General features: G+C 32.5%; 1 protein-coding gene across 1 annotated transcript in view; it reads right to left on the bottom strand.

Annotated features, from left to right (window-relative positions):
• The window catches only part of LOC143389655 (A-kinase anchor protein 9-like), a 31681-nt gene extending 13254 nt beyond the window's left edge, over positions 1–18427 (bottom strand). Inside the window, exons 1-7 of the mRNA XM_077108360.1 lie at positions 18395–18427; positions 17828–17872; positions 13776–13949; positions 12742–12837; positions 11714–11911; positions 5843–7292; positions 4451–4613 (exon numbers count right to left, since the gene is read on the bottom strand). Coding sequence (XP_076964475.1) covers positions 4451–4613; positions 5843–7292; positions 11714–11911; positions 12742–12837; positions 13776–13949; positions 17828–17872; positions 18395–18427 — 2159 coding nt within the window. The remainder of the gene's footprint in view (positions 1–4450; positions 4614–5842; positions 7293–11713; positions 11912–12741; positions 12838–13775; positions 13950–17827; positions 17873–18394) is intronic.
• Between the last annotated feature and the right edge of the window lie 244 nt (positions 18428–18671).

Here is an 18671-nt window from a genome sequence, read left to right as displayed (position 1 = left end):
CCAGAAAACTTCTAGAATTAATGAATGAAATTCAGCAAAGTAGCAGGATAAAAAATTAACAACCATACATCAAATGCATTCCTATATATCAGTGATAAAGCCACTGAAAAAGAAATTAAGAAAACTACCCCATTCACAACAGCGTCAAAAAATAAAATAGAATATTTGGAATCAATCTAACAAAAGAGGTGAAAGACCTCTACAGTGAAAACTACAGAAAACTAAAGAAAAAAATTGAAGACCTTAGAAGATGGAAATATCTCCCATGTTCTTGGATAGGCAGAATTAACATTGTCAAAATGGCCATACTACCAAAAGCATTATATAGATTTAATGCAATTCCCATTAAAATTCCAATGACATTCTTTGTAAAACTAGAAAAAGCAATCATGAAATTCATTTGGAAAAAAGAGACCCAGAATAGCCAAAGCAATCCTTAGGAAGAAAAGTGAAGCAAGAGGCATCATAATACCAGAAATTAAATTATACTACAGAGCCATAACAGCAACAACAAAAAACAATGGGATGACACTGGCACCAAAACAGACACATAGACCAATGATACAGAATAGAAGACATAGAGACAAACCCATATAAATACAGTTATCTCATACTAGACAAAGGTGACAAAAATACTCACTGGAGAAAAGATAGCCTATTCAACAAATGGTGCTGGGAAAACGGAAAATCCACATGAAGCAAAATGAAATTAAACCTCTATCTCTAATCTTGCACAAAACTCAATTCAAAGTGGACCAAGGATTTAGGCACTAGAACAGAGCCCATGAATTTAACAGAAGAAAAAGTAGGTCCAAAATCTACCATCTCAGCTTAGGAACTGACCTCCTTAACAAGATTTCTAGAGCACAAGAACTATAAGCAAGAATCAATAAAAAGATTCAAACTAAAATGGTTCTTCACATCAAACAATCAATAACATGAAGAGTGCCTACCGAATGGGAGAAAACGTTTACCACATATACACCTCAAAGCATTAATCCCCAGGATATATAAAAAACTCAAGAAACTTAACACCAGGGGCTGGGGTTGTGGCTCAGTGGTAGAGTGCTTGCCTGGCATGTGTGAGGGACCTAGGGTTTGATTCTCAGCACCACATATAAATAAATTTAAAAAATAAAGATTCATCAACAACTAAAAAAAAATTAAAAAACAATAAAAACACCAGAAAAACAAACCAATCAATAAATGGGCTAAGGAACTGAACAGACACTTCACAGAAGACATACAATCGATCAACAAATATGTGAAAATACATTCAACATCTCTAGCAATTAGAGAAATGCAAATCAAAACTCCAATGAGATTCTATCTCACTCCAGTTAGAATGGCAACTATCAAGAATATGAGCAACAGGCCTAGGGACATAGCTCACTTGGTAGACTGCTTGCCTCACATGACCAAGGCCCTAGTTCAATACTAAGCACCACAAAAAAAGAAAAAGAAAAAATATGCAACAATAAATGTTGGCAAGCATGTGGGGGTAAAGGTACACTCATACATTGCTGGTGGGACTGCAAATTGATGCAACTACTATAGAAAGCAGCATGGAGATTCCTAAGAAAATGTGGAATGGAACCACCATTTGACCCAGTTATCCCACTCCTAGGTTTATACTCAAAGGGCTTTAAATCAGCATAATACAGTGATGCAGCCACATCATGTTTATAGCAGCTAAATTCACAATAGCTAAACTATGGAACCAACCCAGGTGTCCTTCAACAGATGAATGGATAAAGAAAGTGTGATATATATCTTCCCAATGGAGTATTACTCAGCCTTAAAGAAGAATGAAATTATGGCATTTGGTGGCAAATGGATGGACCTGGAGAATATCATGCTAATCTAAATAAGCCAATCCCAAAGAACCAAAGACTGAATATTTTGTCTGATATGCAGATACTAATTCACAATGGGTTGGGGGGGTAGGGAAGAATAAACATATTTTGGATTAGACAAAGGGCAATGAGGGGAGGGGAGGGTTATGAGGGAAGAAAGGATAGTAGAATGAATCAGATATTATTATCCCAGGTACATATATGATTACATCACATATTCTACATCATGCACAAGAAAGAATGAGAAGTTATACTTCATTTATGTATGATATGTCAAACTGCATCCTACTGTCTTAGTTAACTAGTTAGAAGAAAAAAAATCGTTAGAACTAAAAAAAAATAATTAGTTATTGAAACTATATATAGAGAGAAATAATAGTTCATTAAATTTGATTTGTCTAACATTACCCAACTGGTATGTGGTAGATCTGAACATGAGTTATTTTAAATAAAAACAGTAGTTCTGAAAAAAAAGAAGAGGGGTGAGGATGTGGCTTGGTGGAAAAGAGCCCCTGAATTCAATCCCTGATACAAAAAAAAATTATATATATATATAAATGTATATAAACATATATATATATATATATATATATATATATATAAATACATGTGTGTGCATGTATGTATGTATGTATGTATATATATAAAGATATATCTAAGATGTATTACTGAGTTAAAAAAGCTTGTAAATGCTCACTTGCATTAAAAGCCTGTTTTAACATATATGTCTATATAAATAGGAAAATCTCTGAAAGAATACATATCAAAAGTAACAATGATTGCTTATATTGGAAATGAAGTGTGGCAACAGGAAAGAGAAGGTTCTTAACTTACAGTTAGTTTAATTTTAACTTACAATCAGTTTAATTTTAATTTTATCTACCCACATATCTTTTGGTATGTATGTCTGAATTCTGTATCGTTATATAAGCATTCACTACTTTGTAACAATGTTTTCTTAAAATGTCTAATCTTATAACAATAAGGTAAGATTAGTATTTAGAAATCACGTGGATTTAGAATGCATCAGTCACTTAAATAGACAAAGATAAGCTTAAATTCCTAGGCTGGGGTTGTGGCTCAGTGGTAAAGTACTTGCCTAGTGTGTATGAGGCACTGGGTTCAATTCTTAGCACTGCATGTAAATAAATAAATAAATAAAATAACAACTAATAAAAATGTTTTTTAAAAAGGCTTAAATTCCTTAATTGAAAACAAACAAAATGAAACAATACTTCCTCTAAATTTATATATATTTGGATACATAAATTACATACATACATTATTTATATACACATATACATGCACACACACAATGATTATAATGTATGCGTACATATAAAACAAATAATTTTAAGAAAAAATGAAGTAGAAAAGTAAGACACAGACTCTTTGGGGACGATTTTAATTTATGTAAGAACATGACATCTAAGTAAAGATCCAAAGGAGATGAGGGTGTGGGTATACAAATACCTGGAGAATAATCATTCCAGGTAGAAGAAAAGGCCAATGAATCCCTAAAGCAGAAGCGTACTGATATGTGATATATTTGAGGATCACAGTGGGGATGTATGAGGGTTTTTTTTTTAATCTTTTAAAATTGTTTTTAGTTGTCAATGGACCTTTACTTTATTTATTTATATGTGGTGCTGACAATCAAACCCAGGACCTCACACAAGCCAGGCGAGCGCTTTACCGCTGAGCTCCAACCCCAACCCCATGGGATTATATGGTTTGAGAACAGTAAGTGATAAGAAAGTCAGTAGGAAATGAAAGTCAAAGATGTCATGGTCCTCAGGACTAGTGAGACTGTAAAGAGCAGAAGAGGATTAGAGTAACATGATGTAACTGAAATTATAAAAGCAAAGGTTCTGGCACTTGTGTTGACTATATAGAGAATAGACTGTAAACAGAAGTTGAGTAATCCAGGTGAAACACAAAACAATGGCAGGGACCAGTAGAGCAGTAAGGAGTGGCACAGTTTTGATGTACTTTGAAGGTTAAAAAAAAGAAAACAAGATTTTTTCATAGAATGGCAGAGAGTTATGACAGAAAGGAGTCATGATGGATGAAGATGGCTACAGAAGGAGCAAATTTTAGAAGATCCTGATCCAAGAAAACATACATAGTGGTAATTGAAGATCATTTCTTCTCTCCTCATAGATCAGGGTTCTATTTGGGACATGATGAATTTGAGCATTAGACAATCAAATGGAGTATATTCAAGTCATAGTGGAATGATCATACTTAGACTATTTAAGTATTCACCACATCAACATATCAAAGCCTAGGCATAGAATAAATAAGTAAATGTCTACTACCTGACTTATTTTAATTCAGAAAATAGATTAATAATAACATCTTTATAAAAGTATAAGTAAAATTCCTATAATAAAATGTCTTTGGTTTATACCAACATTTATTTCACACATTTCAAAGATACAGAATTATCTCCTGCTCTTATTTCTTAAAAATGTTACATCCTATCTCTTTGTTAAAGTTATATTTTATTCTTAAAATAACCATTCCAGATGATACTATCATTGTTACTAAGCTACAAATGCTGCTGAATGAAGTTTTAAGTAAATAGATACCTTGGGTCCACTGTGGTCTCACTAATGGCTTTAAGCTTCTCCTGTAGAGAATAAATTTCTGCCTTATGATTTTCTTCAATTTCTTTCAATTGTTTGCGTAAAAAGCATATGAAGTTTTCTAATTCTTGAATTTGTTCTTCAAGTTGTTTAATTTTTTGGGTATCTTTCAGAGAAGATAACAGGAAGAGAAGACAATACACATTGCAATACAAACTTCTCAGTGAAATAACAATCATTTTATTTTAATGAATAAAAATATTTATTCTTTGAAAAATGTTTTTAGTGAAACTCAGGTTTTAATTTGACTCATTCTGACTGATGAAAACAAGAAAACAGTGTGATTCAAGATCATTTCTCCTATCCTTATGGTATAGTATCTCTAAATTCAACAATTTTATATCTTTAAAACAATTCAGAAACATGAAACAAAAGAAGTGTTGAAAAGGGACCAGAGGAGAGTAGTTAACACTTTTCACTTTCCTCTTTTATTTTTATTTCTTAAAAATGCTGATAATTAATCACTAAACTAACTTTTTTGCCAATTAAATGAGCCATTAGTTAACATGCAATTTGGGAAATAGTGGACAAACTACCTCAAGAAGATATCAATTTAAAAAAATACAAACTTAAAATATTACTATATTCAAAGAACTCCTGAAGTGAAAAAGCATGGTATTATCTGATATGCTTGAAATTCTATTCTGTTCAACAAAGCAATTCCAATAATAAAACTCATTCCTAAAAGCAAAAGTGAAGGCCTAGAGATACCTTGAACACAAGAAGTCTGGTTAACTGGCCAAATAATCATGAAAGAAAAACATAACAGTGACTAATTGTTTATGGTTCATTGTATGGTCCCTTAACATTGTTACTTCCCATTATGCCATCTTGGTATTTTAACTCACTCTCTAGTTTCCCCTGATAACTCATTCTTGTCCTTGACCTCTTGTCCTTGACATTCATGCTGATTATAAATCTTTACCTCATAATTAAATTTTTCTCCCAGGTTTCAGACTTCTATTTTCAACTAACTCCTATATATTTTTTCAAAGTCAATAAGTATTCTATTCTTAACTCAATGTATTTAAAACTGAATTATTATTTTTTTCACAAATTGGTTTCTAGCACTAGAAACATACTCTAGTTTATTAAGCTAGAAACTTGGGTATCATTCTTAATTTCTGCTAACATTAACGACAAACTAGAACCTAACTCTAAGTGTTGAACTTAACTTTCTATCATACTCAATTCAATCTGGCTGGTCTTCCCATCAATAATTTCATCCCTTCCAACTGATCCTAATGGTATCAACTTAAAATAAAAATCTTATTGTTACTCCCACTATTTAAAATCCTGCTGTAGGTCTTATCACCAATAGCATAAAACATAAACATGTTTCATCAGCAGGAACATAAATTTTCAACATGTCCTCAAAAGCTTTTTTCTCATTTTTAAGAATGTTATTTTCTGCTTCAAGTTGTGAAAACTTTTCTTTAAGGTCATCCTCTTTTTCCTTTATTTGTTTCTCCAATAATTCAATTTTAAGTTGTAATTCCTGAACTTCTAGTTCAAGCGTACCTTTTTCTTTTTTTTCTTGTCTTAATATTTCGATTTCCTCTTGGAGTTCATGCATCTGAAGGGTCATTTCTTCTGATTTTGAATCCATGATGGACTTCTGTAAATCTTGTAGTTTTGAAATTTCCAAAACCAACTGATTCTGCTTAGTAATCAAATTGTCTTTTTCAAATTGCATTGTTTCCATCTTTTGACTCATTAAATTTTGTAAGCCATCTATCTGCTGTTTATAGTGAATGCCTAAGCTATCTTCAAGTTTTTCAATATTTATTTGATGTTCAACTTCTAAATCATCTTTAAGTTTCGAAAGTTCGTCTTCATGACTAAATAGGAGCTGTGTTCTCAGCCTCTCTAATTCAGCTTCTTGTGATTCAGCCATTCTGACTAATACAGCATTTTTTTCTTTTTCCAACATTTCAAGTTTTATCTTGTAATTTGTAACTTTTGCTTCATGTTTTAATTCTAGTTCTTTCCTAGATTCAGATGCCAGAACAATCTCAGCTTTTAAAGCTTCCACTGTACTAAGGGACTTACGTGCTTCATTCAGTTGACTTTCTTGTTCAGCTATTATCATTCTAGCTCTCTGAATTTGGTCCCTTAAAAAGTTCAATTCTTCAAAAAGATCATCAAGTTGTCTCTGCAGAGTAGATTTTTCTCCTGAAATTATTCCTAGTTCTTCTTGGAGTTTTTCCTTTTGCGCATTAGCATCTTGTAATTTCATATTCAGTTCATTTATTGCCACGTTCGTTAACTTTATTTGATCTTCATTAATTGTAATATTTAAATGTGATTTTAAAACACACTCAATTTCTTCCTTATGTTGTGTTTTAAGTTCCTCTATCTGTGACATGTGTTGCTTTATTAACTCTTGTTTCATCTGTACTATCTGCTGCCCATACATTTCATCCATCTCTGCTCGGAGTTGTTCTAATCTTTTCTGCATTTCTTGTTCCACCATTTTCTGTACCACATCAGATTTAAACTGGCTATCTATGTAATAATGTCTTTTCTGAAGGTCTTCAACTGTACCCATTAATTGTTTTATTTCTTCAGAACATTGTCTTTCTTTTTGCTTAGAATTAGCCAGCTCTAATTTCATACTTGCAATTTGTTCTTGTAATTCTCTCATTAATTTTTCAGTGGCTGTGACTTGATCCTTTAGCTCAAGATTCTTTTTTTCTTCTTCTATTATTCTTATATTTAATGCCTGGATGATCGCCTCCTTTTCTTGTAATTCTTTTTTATTTGACTTTTCTTCATCTTGTTCCTTTAGAAAGAAAAGAAAATGAAAATATAAGAATGACATTTTTAGGTTCTGGCAACTTCTTATGGGTGTCTCCTTTTTATAAAATTCTATAAAAAGCAACTGTTGGGCCTGCCCCCCCACCCCCGTTTTTCCCAGTACAAGGAGACCTAGGACTTATCTACCTGACAGTACATATGAGCAAAAAATATAACAGTTTTACCCTTCTTGGGAAGAAATTTCTCTTACATTGTGCTGTGATTAAATATTTAAATTTAAAAATGCAATCTAATTTGCCTAGCATATGTGAGGCCTTGGGTTTGATCTCTAGCACTACCAAAAAAAGCAAAACAAAACAAAAACCAGTCTGACTAAAATATCTATATAAACTATCACATTTTTATTTTTCTTATTAACTGGTCAATATTCTAAATATAAGTATTTCTGATGGCTAGTTATAGTACTACATACTATCTAGACACTCTCAGAAGACACAAAAATATAAAAACCGGTCCTCCCCTGGATTCTCAGAAGAAACAAAAAATAAATAAATACCGGTCCTCCCCTGGATTCTAGTGATTTGAAGGTATTTCATGGACAAGTGCTATAAAATGAGAACAACAACAAGAACTAAAGTGGATTCCTTTAAGTCTTCCTTAACTTCATTCCTGGGGTTTTAAGTGAATCAGAAATTTAGGGATATGCAATGCTTAAGTGACTGAACATCAAGTGACATCTAAGACCACTACTGTATATTTACAGCATACCAACTTGGGCTTAGACCCACAGTTCAAACAGAAAGATAAAAGACCATCAGATAATTTTCCCCAGTTCCTATCTCGGGACTCAATTTTGGAACTGAAGATTAGGCTAAGACAAGACATATTAATGCATATTCATTAAACAGTTAAGAGCTGTAGTCCCAAAGCCAAGGAAATAAGTGAAATCTATATAACTGATGAAAATATAGGTAAGGAAGTAAAGTTATCTTAAGGAGACATGAGTCCTTGCCAAACAGGACTTCTAGGCGCCTTGAATGAATGTACTAAGAAAATGTAGGCATTGATCAATTGAGTATAGTTCTTGGAAGAAGACCAACGCACCGTCAACCTTTGAGAAGTCTGATCCCTCTCGAAAAACCATACTGAATGCAGAAAACAATGTTGGGAGTTACAGCAAGGAGCATTTAAGAAGTTTAGTCTACAGACATGAACATTACTACTCTGAGATGGATGTAACAGGTTATTTCAACCTCATGCCACTGAACATCTGATTCCTCCAACACCCTTTCATCTAATACTTAATAAACAACTTTTTAGATTATTACCTGGCTTTTAAAATTCATCTGTCCATAGAAAGAATATAAAATCCAATGAGCTTAAAATCTGAAGTTTGTGATAATTATTTCTCATTTTAAATTCACAGTCTTATATTTAGACTTAAACATTAACCTCTTGAACTAATTCACCTCTGATATAGCTCAAGAAAAAAAAATGACTTCTGAGCCTAACAAATAAAGGCCAAATTTTGCACTACATAAAACAAGGTTATCTTGTGCAGCCTCTTGAGTGAGACTATGAGCTGTTGTCTTAGTGTCACATATTCCTTTTCCAATTACATCATATGTTATTACCAAGTGCTGAGCCTTCTTAATTTCTACACTAGAATGCAACATTAGTAAATTAGTGTAATCTATTAATCCTGGTATTTCTATCTGTACAATAAAGATAAATTTCCTCTATCTCCCAGAATGTGTTTGAGGTTAAAATAAAATAATTAAGGTATTTTATTTTTACTGAGCTTTATACAAATATATTCATATACTAGAAAGAAATTTATAAATCATTTGGAACCTATATAAAATGTAAAATCAGGACTGAGGCTGGGTCTCAGAGGTAGAGTGTTTGCCTCACACACAAGAGGCACTGGGTTCAATTCTCAGCACCACATAAAAATAAATGAATACATAAAGATATCTTGTCCATCTACAACTAAAAAATTTTTTAAAAAAGTAAAATCAGTTCATGATGGTCAATTTTAGCTAAACTGTTAAATAATAACTAGTTTTGAAAAATGTTAACATTGATATAAAAATCTGTTATAATTTTATTTCCTGATTTTCTATAAGATGAAAGGAACACTCCTCATAAAAGAAAATAACTTAATTCAATACTGTCCAACACCTAATATGATAACCATAATTCTTCATTCAACTATTAAACACCACAAATTCACAGTTTTCTTTGTTTAGCTTTTTTCAAATTACATGGTTTTAAATCACTTGTTCTATGTTACAAAACTGAGAGCCCTTCAGTCAAGGAAACCTCTATTTTTAGAACTACACCTGAAAGAGTGGGGAATAATATACTTCCTGTTTGTGACTACTATAACACAGGAGGTTTGGAGGATTAGGATAATGAGCCTTTGACTATCAATATAGTTACTTCAGCTGCTCTGACAGAACTACTTCTCAAAGGGATTAAATTTTTTGAAAACTGAGAAATTAAAATATAATAAGAAGAACAATAAAAGTATTATTGCTAACATTCAAATAAACAGTTTATTTTCATTACTAAAATGAATTACATAAATTTTAGATTATCTGAAATTATACTGCCTAGTGACAATAAGAAATAATAAAATCCTAGATCTGGGCACTTTCAACTTAGGCCTCAATTGTCTTTCTACTCTTACCCTCCAGAAAGACACTTCCAAAGCCTATTGCTTTCTAAGTAAATTACTTTTTGCTCCCTATACATTTTCAACATTTCAGCCTGGGTCTTTATGCCCACTCCACACCCCACAAAGAATATCCTGCCTATCTCTATTTGTCATGAATTCATAAACAATTCTCTTGATTACCAAATAGGTATTGAATAGCTGTTCCATATATTATGTTCCATATATTATACCAATTTATGGGTAAACAAAATATAAATAACACATTATTCCAATTTATAGATCTATCTCAAATATTACCTCCCTGCTGATGTCTACCCTGAATCTTTTCCTCATAAATCAGACCTCGTCAAAACATTCATAACACTTGTTACCTGCACTTACTTTTTATTTTGTGGTAACTTGTGTACATGCCACACCTCTCCATGGGTTCAGTGAAGAAAGGGGACATCTTAAGGTCCGTCATATATCTTTTGCAAGGGTTACTACAGAATAGGTATTCTGTAAACACTTGCATAATCTTTAAATTACCTTAGTTGAAAAGCATGCCCTTCTCATAATTTTAATTTGTACATTTCCTATTTTTCAAAGAGGAGTCTCTGGAGTCAGATAACTGAGCTTTGAAATCTGGCTCTATCAATACATCACTTCTGCACCTGGATTATTTCCTTCATCTTGCACTGTCTTGGTACCATCAATTGTAAATGATAAAGGTACCCTTATCTCATGGGGTTGTAGTGATGATTCAATGCATTAATATGTGTAAGAGGCTTTGAATACTGCCTGTTATAGAGTAAGTACTTAATAAGTGCTAGTTAATGCTTTTGTTATCCAAACAATATTCTTGTCTTGGTAATTTCTCAACTTCCTGTAGAATCTGCTAAGTTTATAAAATATGCTGTATTATATGTATTCTCCATCTTCATTATTCCCAGATTCTGTATTTGCCTACTTGCTCAAATTTATTTGAAACCCACAAATCCATACCAATGGTGCTTTCATAGACATTTGTAGACACACACAGAGTGATGGCAAGAAATTTGAGTTACTGTAAAATGATGTTCAGCTACATTCAAACACGGTGATCACACTGCCTTGTTTCAGCTCTCACAGAGCAAAAAAGAGGACAGAGATGGCAAGGATCAGAGTGCAGTGTAGTGCAAGGAGCTCAGAATTTCAACTCTGGCACCTGTTAATGGGGCAGCTTCAGGATAATCACATCTAAACTTTAACTTCTCAAAAAAACAAACAAAAATTGGAATCTGCTAGCATGAATTGCTTTTAAGATTAAAGATTACAATCCATGTGATACATTTCCTACCAGGAGCACTTATTGACTAAATAATTCCCCCAAACTGGAATATAACTCAAGTGAATAAAAAGAATCAACCACATTTTTTTCTAATTTAAATTTACAAAATTTCTTTTTCAGAATTTTATAATCATGGCTAAAATAAGAAGAAATACATTTAGTTGGAGGAAAAAGGATAAAGATCCTAGTTATAAAAATAGATTCTCCTGAGACTTTAGTTTAGCATAGGTAGATCACTTTTAAGGAGCAGAGTAATGAGTAGTATCATCTTTAAACTATTACTATGAAATTCTCAATGTTTTTGAAATATATTATTTTATATACTCAAAGAGTTTGTCTCAATTATGAAATTTTGGGTGCATATGCATAAAAAAAGATAAACACCTTCATTAAAAACTTTAAAGTTAATTACAAAGCTGCTACAAGTAGGTTGACTTCCTTAAGATACACATACCATTTCATATACTTTAATTTTCTCCTGTAAGAAATTAATTTGCATTTTGAAGTCTTCTTTCTTTTTTTGATAATCTTCTAATAGATGGTCTTGTTCTTCAACCTGTTGTTGATGAGTGAGAATCTGTTGTTTGGCTTGCAGTAAATCTGCAGCTGTGTTACTGTGAGTGCTGTTTCGTAGAGTTTCACTAGCCTGTAACTTGAAAATAGAAAGAAAATATTTAAAATATTAAATTTTGAAGTTTCACTTTATTGTACCCTCAGCCCACAGGGGTTCTCTGGAAACTATGCTCACTTCATAGGCTTACGATCTCAGCCAACATGTTTCCATGCTGTCAACATGCTGATAGGTCATGTGCACTTTGGGTAATGAGCCAAAGAATTTACTTTTCACATTATAAAGCTGAGAAAATAGGAGAAATAAGACAGGCAGACAGGCAGAGAAAAATGTGGACTGAAAGTTCTTCCTGGATTCTTGATGACTTTTCAAACTCTAGTTCCAATTTCTCTCAGAGTTCTGATTCTATTTCTGCCCTTAAGTTCTATAAACAAGCCTGTATTCTTACCTTAAATTCCTCCCTTTTGTTTAACGCAATTAGATTATAGTTCCAACTAAAGATAAATGGAATGTATCCAGTTGTCAGTCTAGTTATAATTGAGAACCTAATTAACATAAAGCCATACCAGGGTTAAAAAAAGTAGGGTGTAACTGCAGGTTAAATTTCTGCAAAAATACACATGATAAGACTTTGTAGAATTTTTAAATAGAGACAGGGAAGAAGTACAAAGAAAACAATAGCAAGAAACTACCCAAGAAGTATAAATTAAATTCTTGATTAACATAACACTTATTCACTAGTTTTTCCAGTATGAATAAACAAATGGCTTTATAACAGATTTGTTCTAGAAAGCGAAAAAATTTAAAAATTTGTTATAAAAATAGAGTAAGTCTTGTTCTACTTGTAATACTTGTTGGAATTGAATCTGCAATTTTTGACTTTGCTCTGTCAACTCTAAAAATTCTCTCACCATTTTGTCCCTTTCCCTTCTTGCCTGTTGTAAATTGGCGGTGAGCTGTGTGATAATACTATCTCTTTGTTTAACTGCTGCTTCAAATTCTTGTAACTAAAGGAAATCAGTGAAAATAATTACATTCTAGGCTTATATTTTACATAAAATTGATTATCATTGTTACAAGCAACTTTTTAAAAAATATGAGATTCAAAACACATTAGTGGAATTCTTACAATTTGTATGCTATCTCCCACATTTGAAAGCTATGAGCTTTAAGAAATTTGTTTTACTTCCAAATCAATCTGAAAGAAATTAATGTGCACATGCAAAAAATTTTCACTTGTTCTGGCTTTTCTATATATCTAATTCTAGAAGCGAATGCCTTTATATTGGGGAGCTCCCCCAATCTGTTACCAGGCAACAGCATCAACTTGTTTTTGGAGAGGATGAAACTGAAATCTATTCTGTCATCCTCATTAATATTCCATTTTCATCTTGATTCATAACTGATTACTTAATACAAGAGATGTCACTCTAACTGCAGATAATATTTACAGGGACATGCTGACATTCTTAATGGGTTTAAGTCATCATTTTTAAAAAAATATGATTTATACCACAATTTTCTTTCAGGCTCATAAGAAAAACATCTGTCCTGAAATCACCAAAGTTATTTTACTCTATCTTATTAAGTTAAATAAACAAAGTAACATACATGTTACCCCAAATAGTTGAATTCTAGGTGTAAAATGGGATTCTTAATACTATGTGCAAGAACCCCATTTTTCTCGTGAATGAGATAATCTTAAGTTAACACCTGTAATTCTCATTAAATAAATAAACTATCATTAAAATTTCCTGGAGGGCTGGGGATGTGGCTCAAGTGGTAGTGCACTCGCCTAGCATGCGTGAGGCACTGGGTTCGATTCTCAGCACCACATAAATGTAAAATAAAGATATTGTGTCCACCTAAAAAAAAATATTTTAAAAAAAATTTCCTGTTTTTGTTTTTGTGAGTAGCAAACAAAGGCCACAGAAGGTAAATGTACCTGATGCAATCCTTCATTCCCACAGGTGGTCCTCATTTCCTCCAGTTCTCTGTTCAGTTCTTCGGGCTCATGTTCAGGTTTCCCAACTAATTCATTTTCTATCAACTCTAGGTGAGTCTCACTATAGTGTGCGCCTTGTTCAGAATAAGAATCAACGACACCAAATTCTTCTTCCTAAATCAATCCAATATTTTTAATAATTCAGTACTAGCAACATTCCTGAGAGAGGAATTCGAATATTGAATTCCATAGCAAAATCCACTTTAAAACATCACTCTTCACTTTGAAGTTCACTTCTATGGGAATCTGGTTTGCTATTAATGTGATATTACCCCTAAACAGCATATCTGCAAATTTTGTTCCAATTCCATGCTATAATGAAAATGAGGTAACTTTGTTTTGTTAAGCAGTAAAGAAGATCTAGTAACTTTTAGAAATCACATACAGAAAGAATTACATACAGGAGAAAGCTTGGTTAGTAAGTCAAATGATTTTAAATAATAAAAAATATTAGTATCATGAGTAGTTTTATATACTGTACCATCAATAAATTGGTAGGCTTTCCTGTTTTCACCACATTACAGCAATCATTTACCTGTATAAAAATAATTTCCTGATATATTATGAGAGACCAAATTTTATTTACCTAACAATAATATTTCTACTAACTGTGTATCTTTTACATCTAGGGAAAATGCCTTAATAGCAAAACAAATATGGTAATTATATTTAACTGAAGTATCTAAGAGGCATATCAAATGTCAATCATTCCTCAAACATCTAAGTTCTTACAATGCAAAAGACACTTTCATTTAAGTTAACTGAAGTTCTAAGTGCAGTTCCTATTTAGTCTTCAGAAAGATAACTAAAAGCTTCAAGTTACTAGATCTTCTTTTACAAAATGCTTCCTTAAAATTAGCTAAAAATATTTTTAAAATTAAGCCTTATTTATTTTCAAATAAAACCATTTACTGGTATAAATTTAATTAAAGGCTAGTAAGCAAGCAAAGGGAAATAAAGAGGTAAAGAACACTCCCCTAAGAACTTTCCTCTGGGGATAGTACTACTGCTAGTCATGCCAATCCAGACAGATGTGGGGGCTTTCTTTAACATATCACCACTTGTCTGTAGAACAGATATTTTGTAGTAAGAGAAAGGAGGATGATAGAATATGTACATAGGGTTTAAGGAGTGGGAAATTAATTTCTTATCAATTAATCATTTAATTGCCTTTTTACCACTAAGAGTACAAAAACCAACTTCATTCCTGCCCACATTCCTGCCTATATCTTAAGCCTTCACAATTCTATGTTAATAGAACCCAGGAGAATGAAATTGTTAACATTGAAATATGTAGGACAGACTAGTCAGAATGTCTAGTCAGAATGTTAGGATTAAGTCTGTATGAGGCATGACACATTAAAAAGTAAAAATCCTAGGACTGAAGATGTAGCCCAGTTGTAGAGCATCTGCCTAGCATGTGCAAGGCCCAATACCCACAACTGCCAAATTAAAAAAAAAGGGTCGGGGGAGAGGGTCCTAACTAAGAGACTTTTAAAAAATCAGTTTGATTGCTCTACTTTATTTCTAAGAATAATCTCTGAGAAATAAAGCTAAATGGAAGGCAAAAAAACAACTTTTGTTAACACATTATTGTAATTGGTGAAAAACCACAAGAATGTAGGAATACTAATTCTAGATATAAAGTCACTTGTGATAATTTTCAAATTATAATACTTCTAAATTTCAATTACTTTTTCATGACTCAGAAATGACACATTCTGATTGTAGTACACACTAAAATTTCTATTTTGAAGTAACAGTGTAATAAAATGAATATTTGTAAATATCATCAAAGATCATGTCAAATATCATGTTATCAGTATTACATAAATTATTTATCCAGTATAATAGTTATATCTAATACCTCTATAGCAAATATTCAGTTAGTTCTCCTCTAATTCAGTTTAAACATATTTATAATGCCCCACAATGAGTTGGTTAGGATCTATCTCTAAGTACTTTCTGGCCATCATGTTGCCGATTGTAGAGTTGTCTTGAAGTGCCTGGACTGTTATGATCTGCTCTGAGTTCGCTGTTCAGCCCTGAGTGCTAGTCACAATGCAGCAGGTTGAAGACAGCCTACTGGAGGATTGTCAAAACCTTCATAACTAAGATTCTCAACTTCTTATCTAAGATTTTTTTTCATAAGTTTGCAGAAGAGTTCTCAAACTTCACCTCACTCTCCTCCATTTCATTCTTCTCATGCTCATCTTTAGTTAGTTGCAGGCCTTCCCACCAAATTCCCCAAGCTACAGCATACAATACTCATCAATATACAACCTGAAAGCCCTGTTTCTCCACTCCACAAAAGCAGAGTTGCTATCTGATCTTTGCTCTCATCAGTGATGAGACCTGAGTCTCCTTCAGGCAACAGAGATTTTTGACAGAAAAGTGATCTCACCTCCAGACTGGGAGGTATGATAGTCAAGCAGCTCAGAAAGGCATCAGTAGTTATTGGGAGTCCTCAGAGCTTCCAGGTTTTAGAGATTTATTTAAGGGAATGCCTCTGACTTTTTTCCCCTGTAGTTTTCTTTATTTTGTGCCAGCTCAGAAAAAAGCTCAAGGCAAATTTTAAAAATGTCTTTGTGAATGACTTTCAAGATTTTGCTCTGCTGGAGCATTTTCTTGGCAGATGTTCAGAGGCAGGTCCTCAGAGAACCACACCATGGATAAAGTTGAGATAATTCTGGTTTGCAAGTACAAGACTAGCCTGAGCAACTTAGCAAGTCAGTTTCAAATAAAAACAGCTGGGAATGTAGCTCAGTGGTAGAGTGCCCCTGGGTTCAATCCCCAGTAACAAACACACACCCACACTCAAACAACAAAAATAAAAACTGTAATATGTTAATTTAAGAACATAGTTTTTCGAGCTGGGATTGTGGCTCAGCGGTAGAGTGCTTGCCTAGCATGGGTAGGACCTGGGTTTGATTTTCAGCACCACATTAAAAAATAATAATAAAATAAAGGCATCATGTTGTGTCCATCTACAAAAAAAAATTCATATTCATTCTCTCTCTCTCTCTCTCTCTCTCTCTCTCTCTTAAAAAAAGGACATAGTTTTTCTATTAGAAGCCTACAATAAATTCAGACTTATGAAATATACTAAGTTGCTTAAACATTCAGAGTAAAGAATAATTTTCCATGTACTCTAAATCTGGGAGCAAAGAAATGACAATCATATCTAAAAAGAATAAGATAACAAAGTGATACTTATTGCAAACATATAAAGAAGGCAGGTATTTCTTAAGAGACCAATGCCTATTTTATGGTTTATCACCTAAAATAAAAATCATCATTGTCAGGCATGGTGATGCACAGCGTTAATCCCATCTTCTCAGGAAGCTGAAACAGGAGGATCACAAGTTCAAAGACAGCCTGGGCAACTTAGTGAGAATCTATCTTAAAATAAAACTTAAAAATGGCTGGGAATGTAGCTTGGTGACAAAGTGCTTTCCTAGCATGTACAAGGCCCTGAGTTCAATGCCCAGTAACACACATGCACACACACACACGCACAACACTACAGCAACATTAATTCCAATAAACATTTATATATATAAATGTATGTGTGTGTGTGTATATATATATACACACACACACACACTAGTATTCAAACATTTGTAAAAAGCATTACTATAAAAATCATACAAATTATAAAATTTTTACTGTGCTAAATGGCTATCTTAAAATGGTCATGGATCCTAGAAATGCAGACTCACTTTCCTAAAAACCAAATTAGGGCTGCTATATAATTAAGGATTAAGCAATTCAAACAGTTAAGACTTTAGCTAACCACTGAAAAAAGATACAGCAGTAAAATATAATTTTCAGTTTTTCAATCTATTTATATTATATTATGTTACCTTAAATTATATTAAATATATACAGAAGCATATAAATTTATAAGAAATAAAGTACAAACAATCAATAATTTCAAAAAAATATCAATTCTATTTATGATATTTTTAATTGGGATATGTTAGTCTTACCTCCAAAGTGCAATCATCTGCTGTGGTTGAAATCTCACTTTCTGGCTACAACAAAAGTAAAACATGATTACAATTATGACATTTTTCCCCTGCTAAATATCATACTTTACAAAAAAAAAAAATTCTGCTTTACTAAGACATTGCAGTTAGTAACAATGATAGAAAATTCACAAAAATACTATTAAAAAACTAGTAAAAATTATCCAAATCTTTAAAAATTTCATTTCATTATGAATTATAATGACTTATAATAATGCATATAAAATTTATCACAAGGCATTGTTATAAATACAAAAGTAGCAAGAACTTTTACATATATAGTAGATGTCATCTGTAAGCCAAAAGCATCAAAGACACCATTCCTCTAATTCATGTAACTCTTTTAAATAAAAGTAAATCCTTAACATGCCATCAGAAAAGTTCAAGTTCTTTAAAAGAATCATCAGTTCTTGATGCTAAAAAGTCAATGACTTTGTCAAGCTTCCCTCAGGTGGATGTTAATGACTTTTTACTGCCACTACTTTCTAGTTAGAGGTAGAATGTTTTAAAATCTGGATGAATACTTACATCAACACAAAAGACCTGCTCATGCTTAAGCATTTCTTCATTGTTTAGAGTTCTCATTATTGTGGATTCAGGCATCACGGCTGATCCAACACCCTGAGAACTATTTATGAACATCTCCTCACTCTTTGATTGATCAATATTCAAGCCATGAACATCATTTTTACTGCTTGAGGTTTTCTTCTTTTTTGGCTTCTTATGAGGGTTTTGTCCATCCAATCGAGCTCTTCTTTGTCGAAACTGGGCAAGCTACAGGAAAAAAGTATCATTAACATCAATG

Source organism: Callospermophilus lateralis, unplaced genomic scaffold, assembly GCF_048772815.1.
Source record: "Callospermophilus lateralis isolate mCalLat2 unplaced genomic scaffold, mCalLat2.hap1 Scaffold_63, whole genome shotgun sequence".
NCBI classification, from domain to species: domain Eukaryota; kingdom Metazoa; phylum Chordata; class Mammalia; order Rodentia; family Sciuridae; genus Callospermophilus; species Callospermophilus lateralis.
Note: the sequence above shows the minus strand (reverse complement) of the source record. Positions and strands in the feature narration are given on the sequence as shown.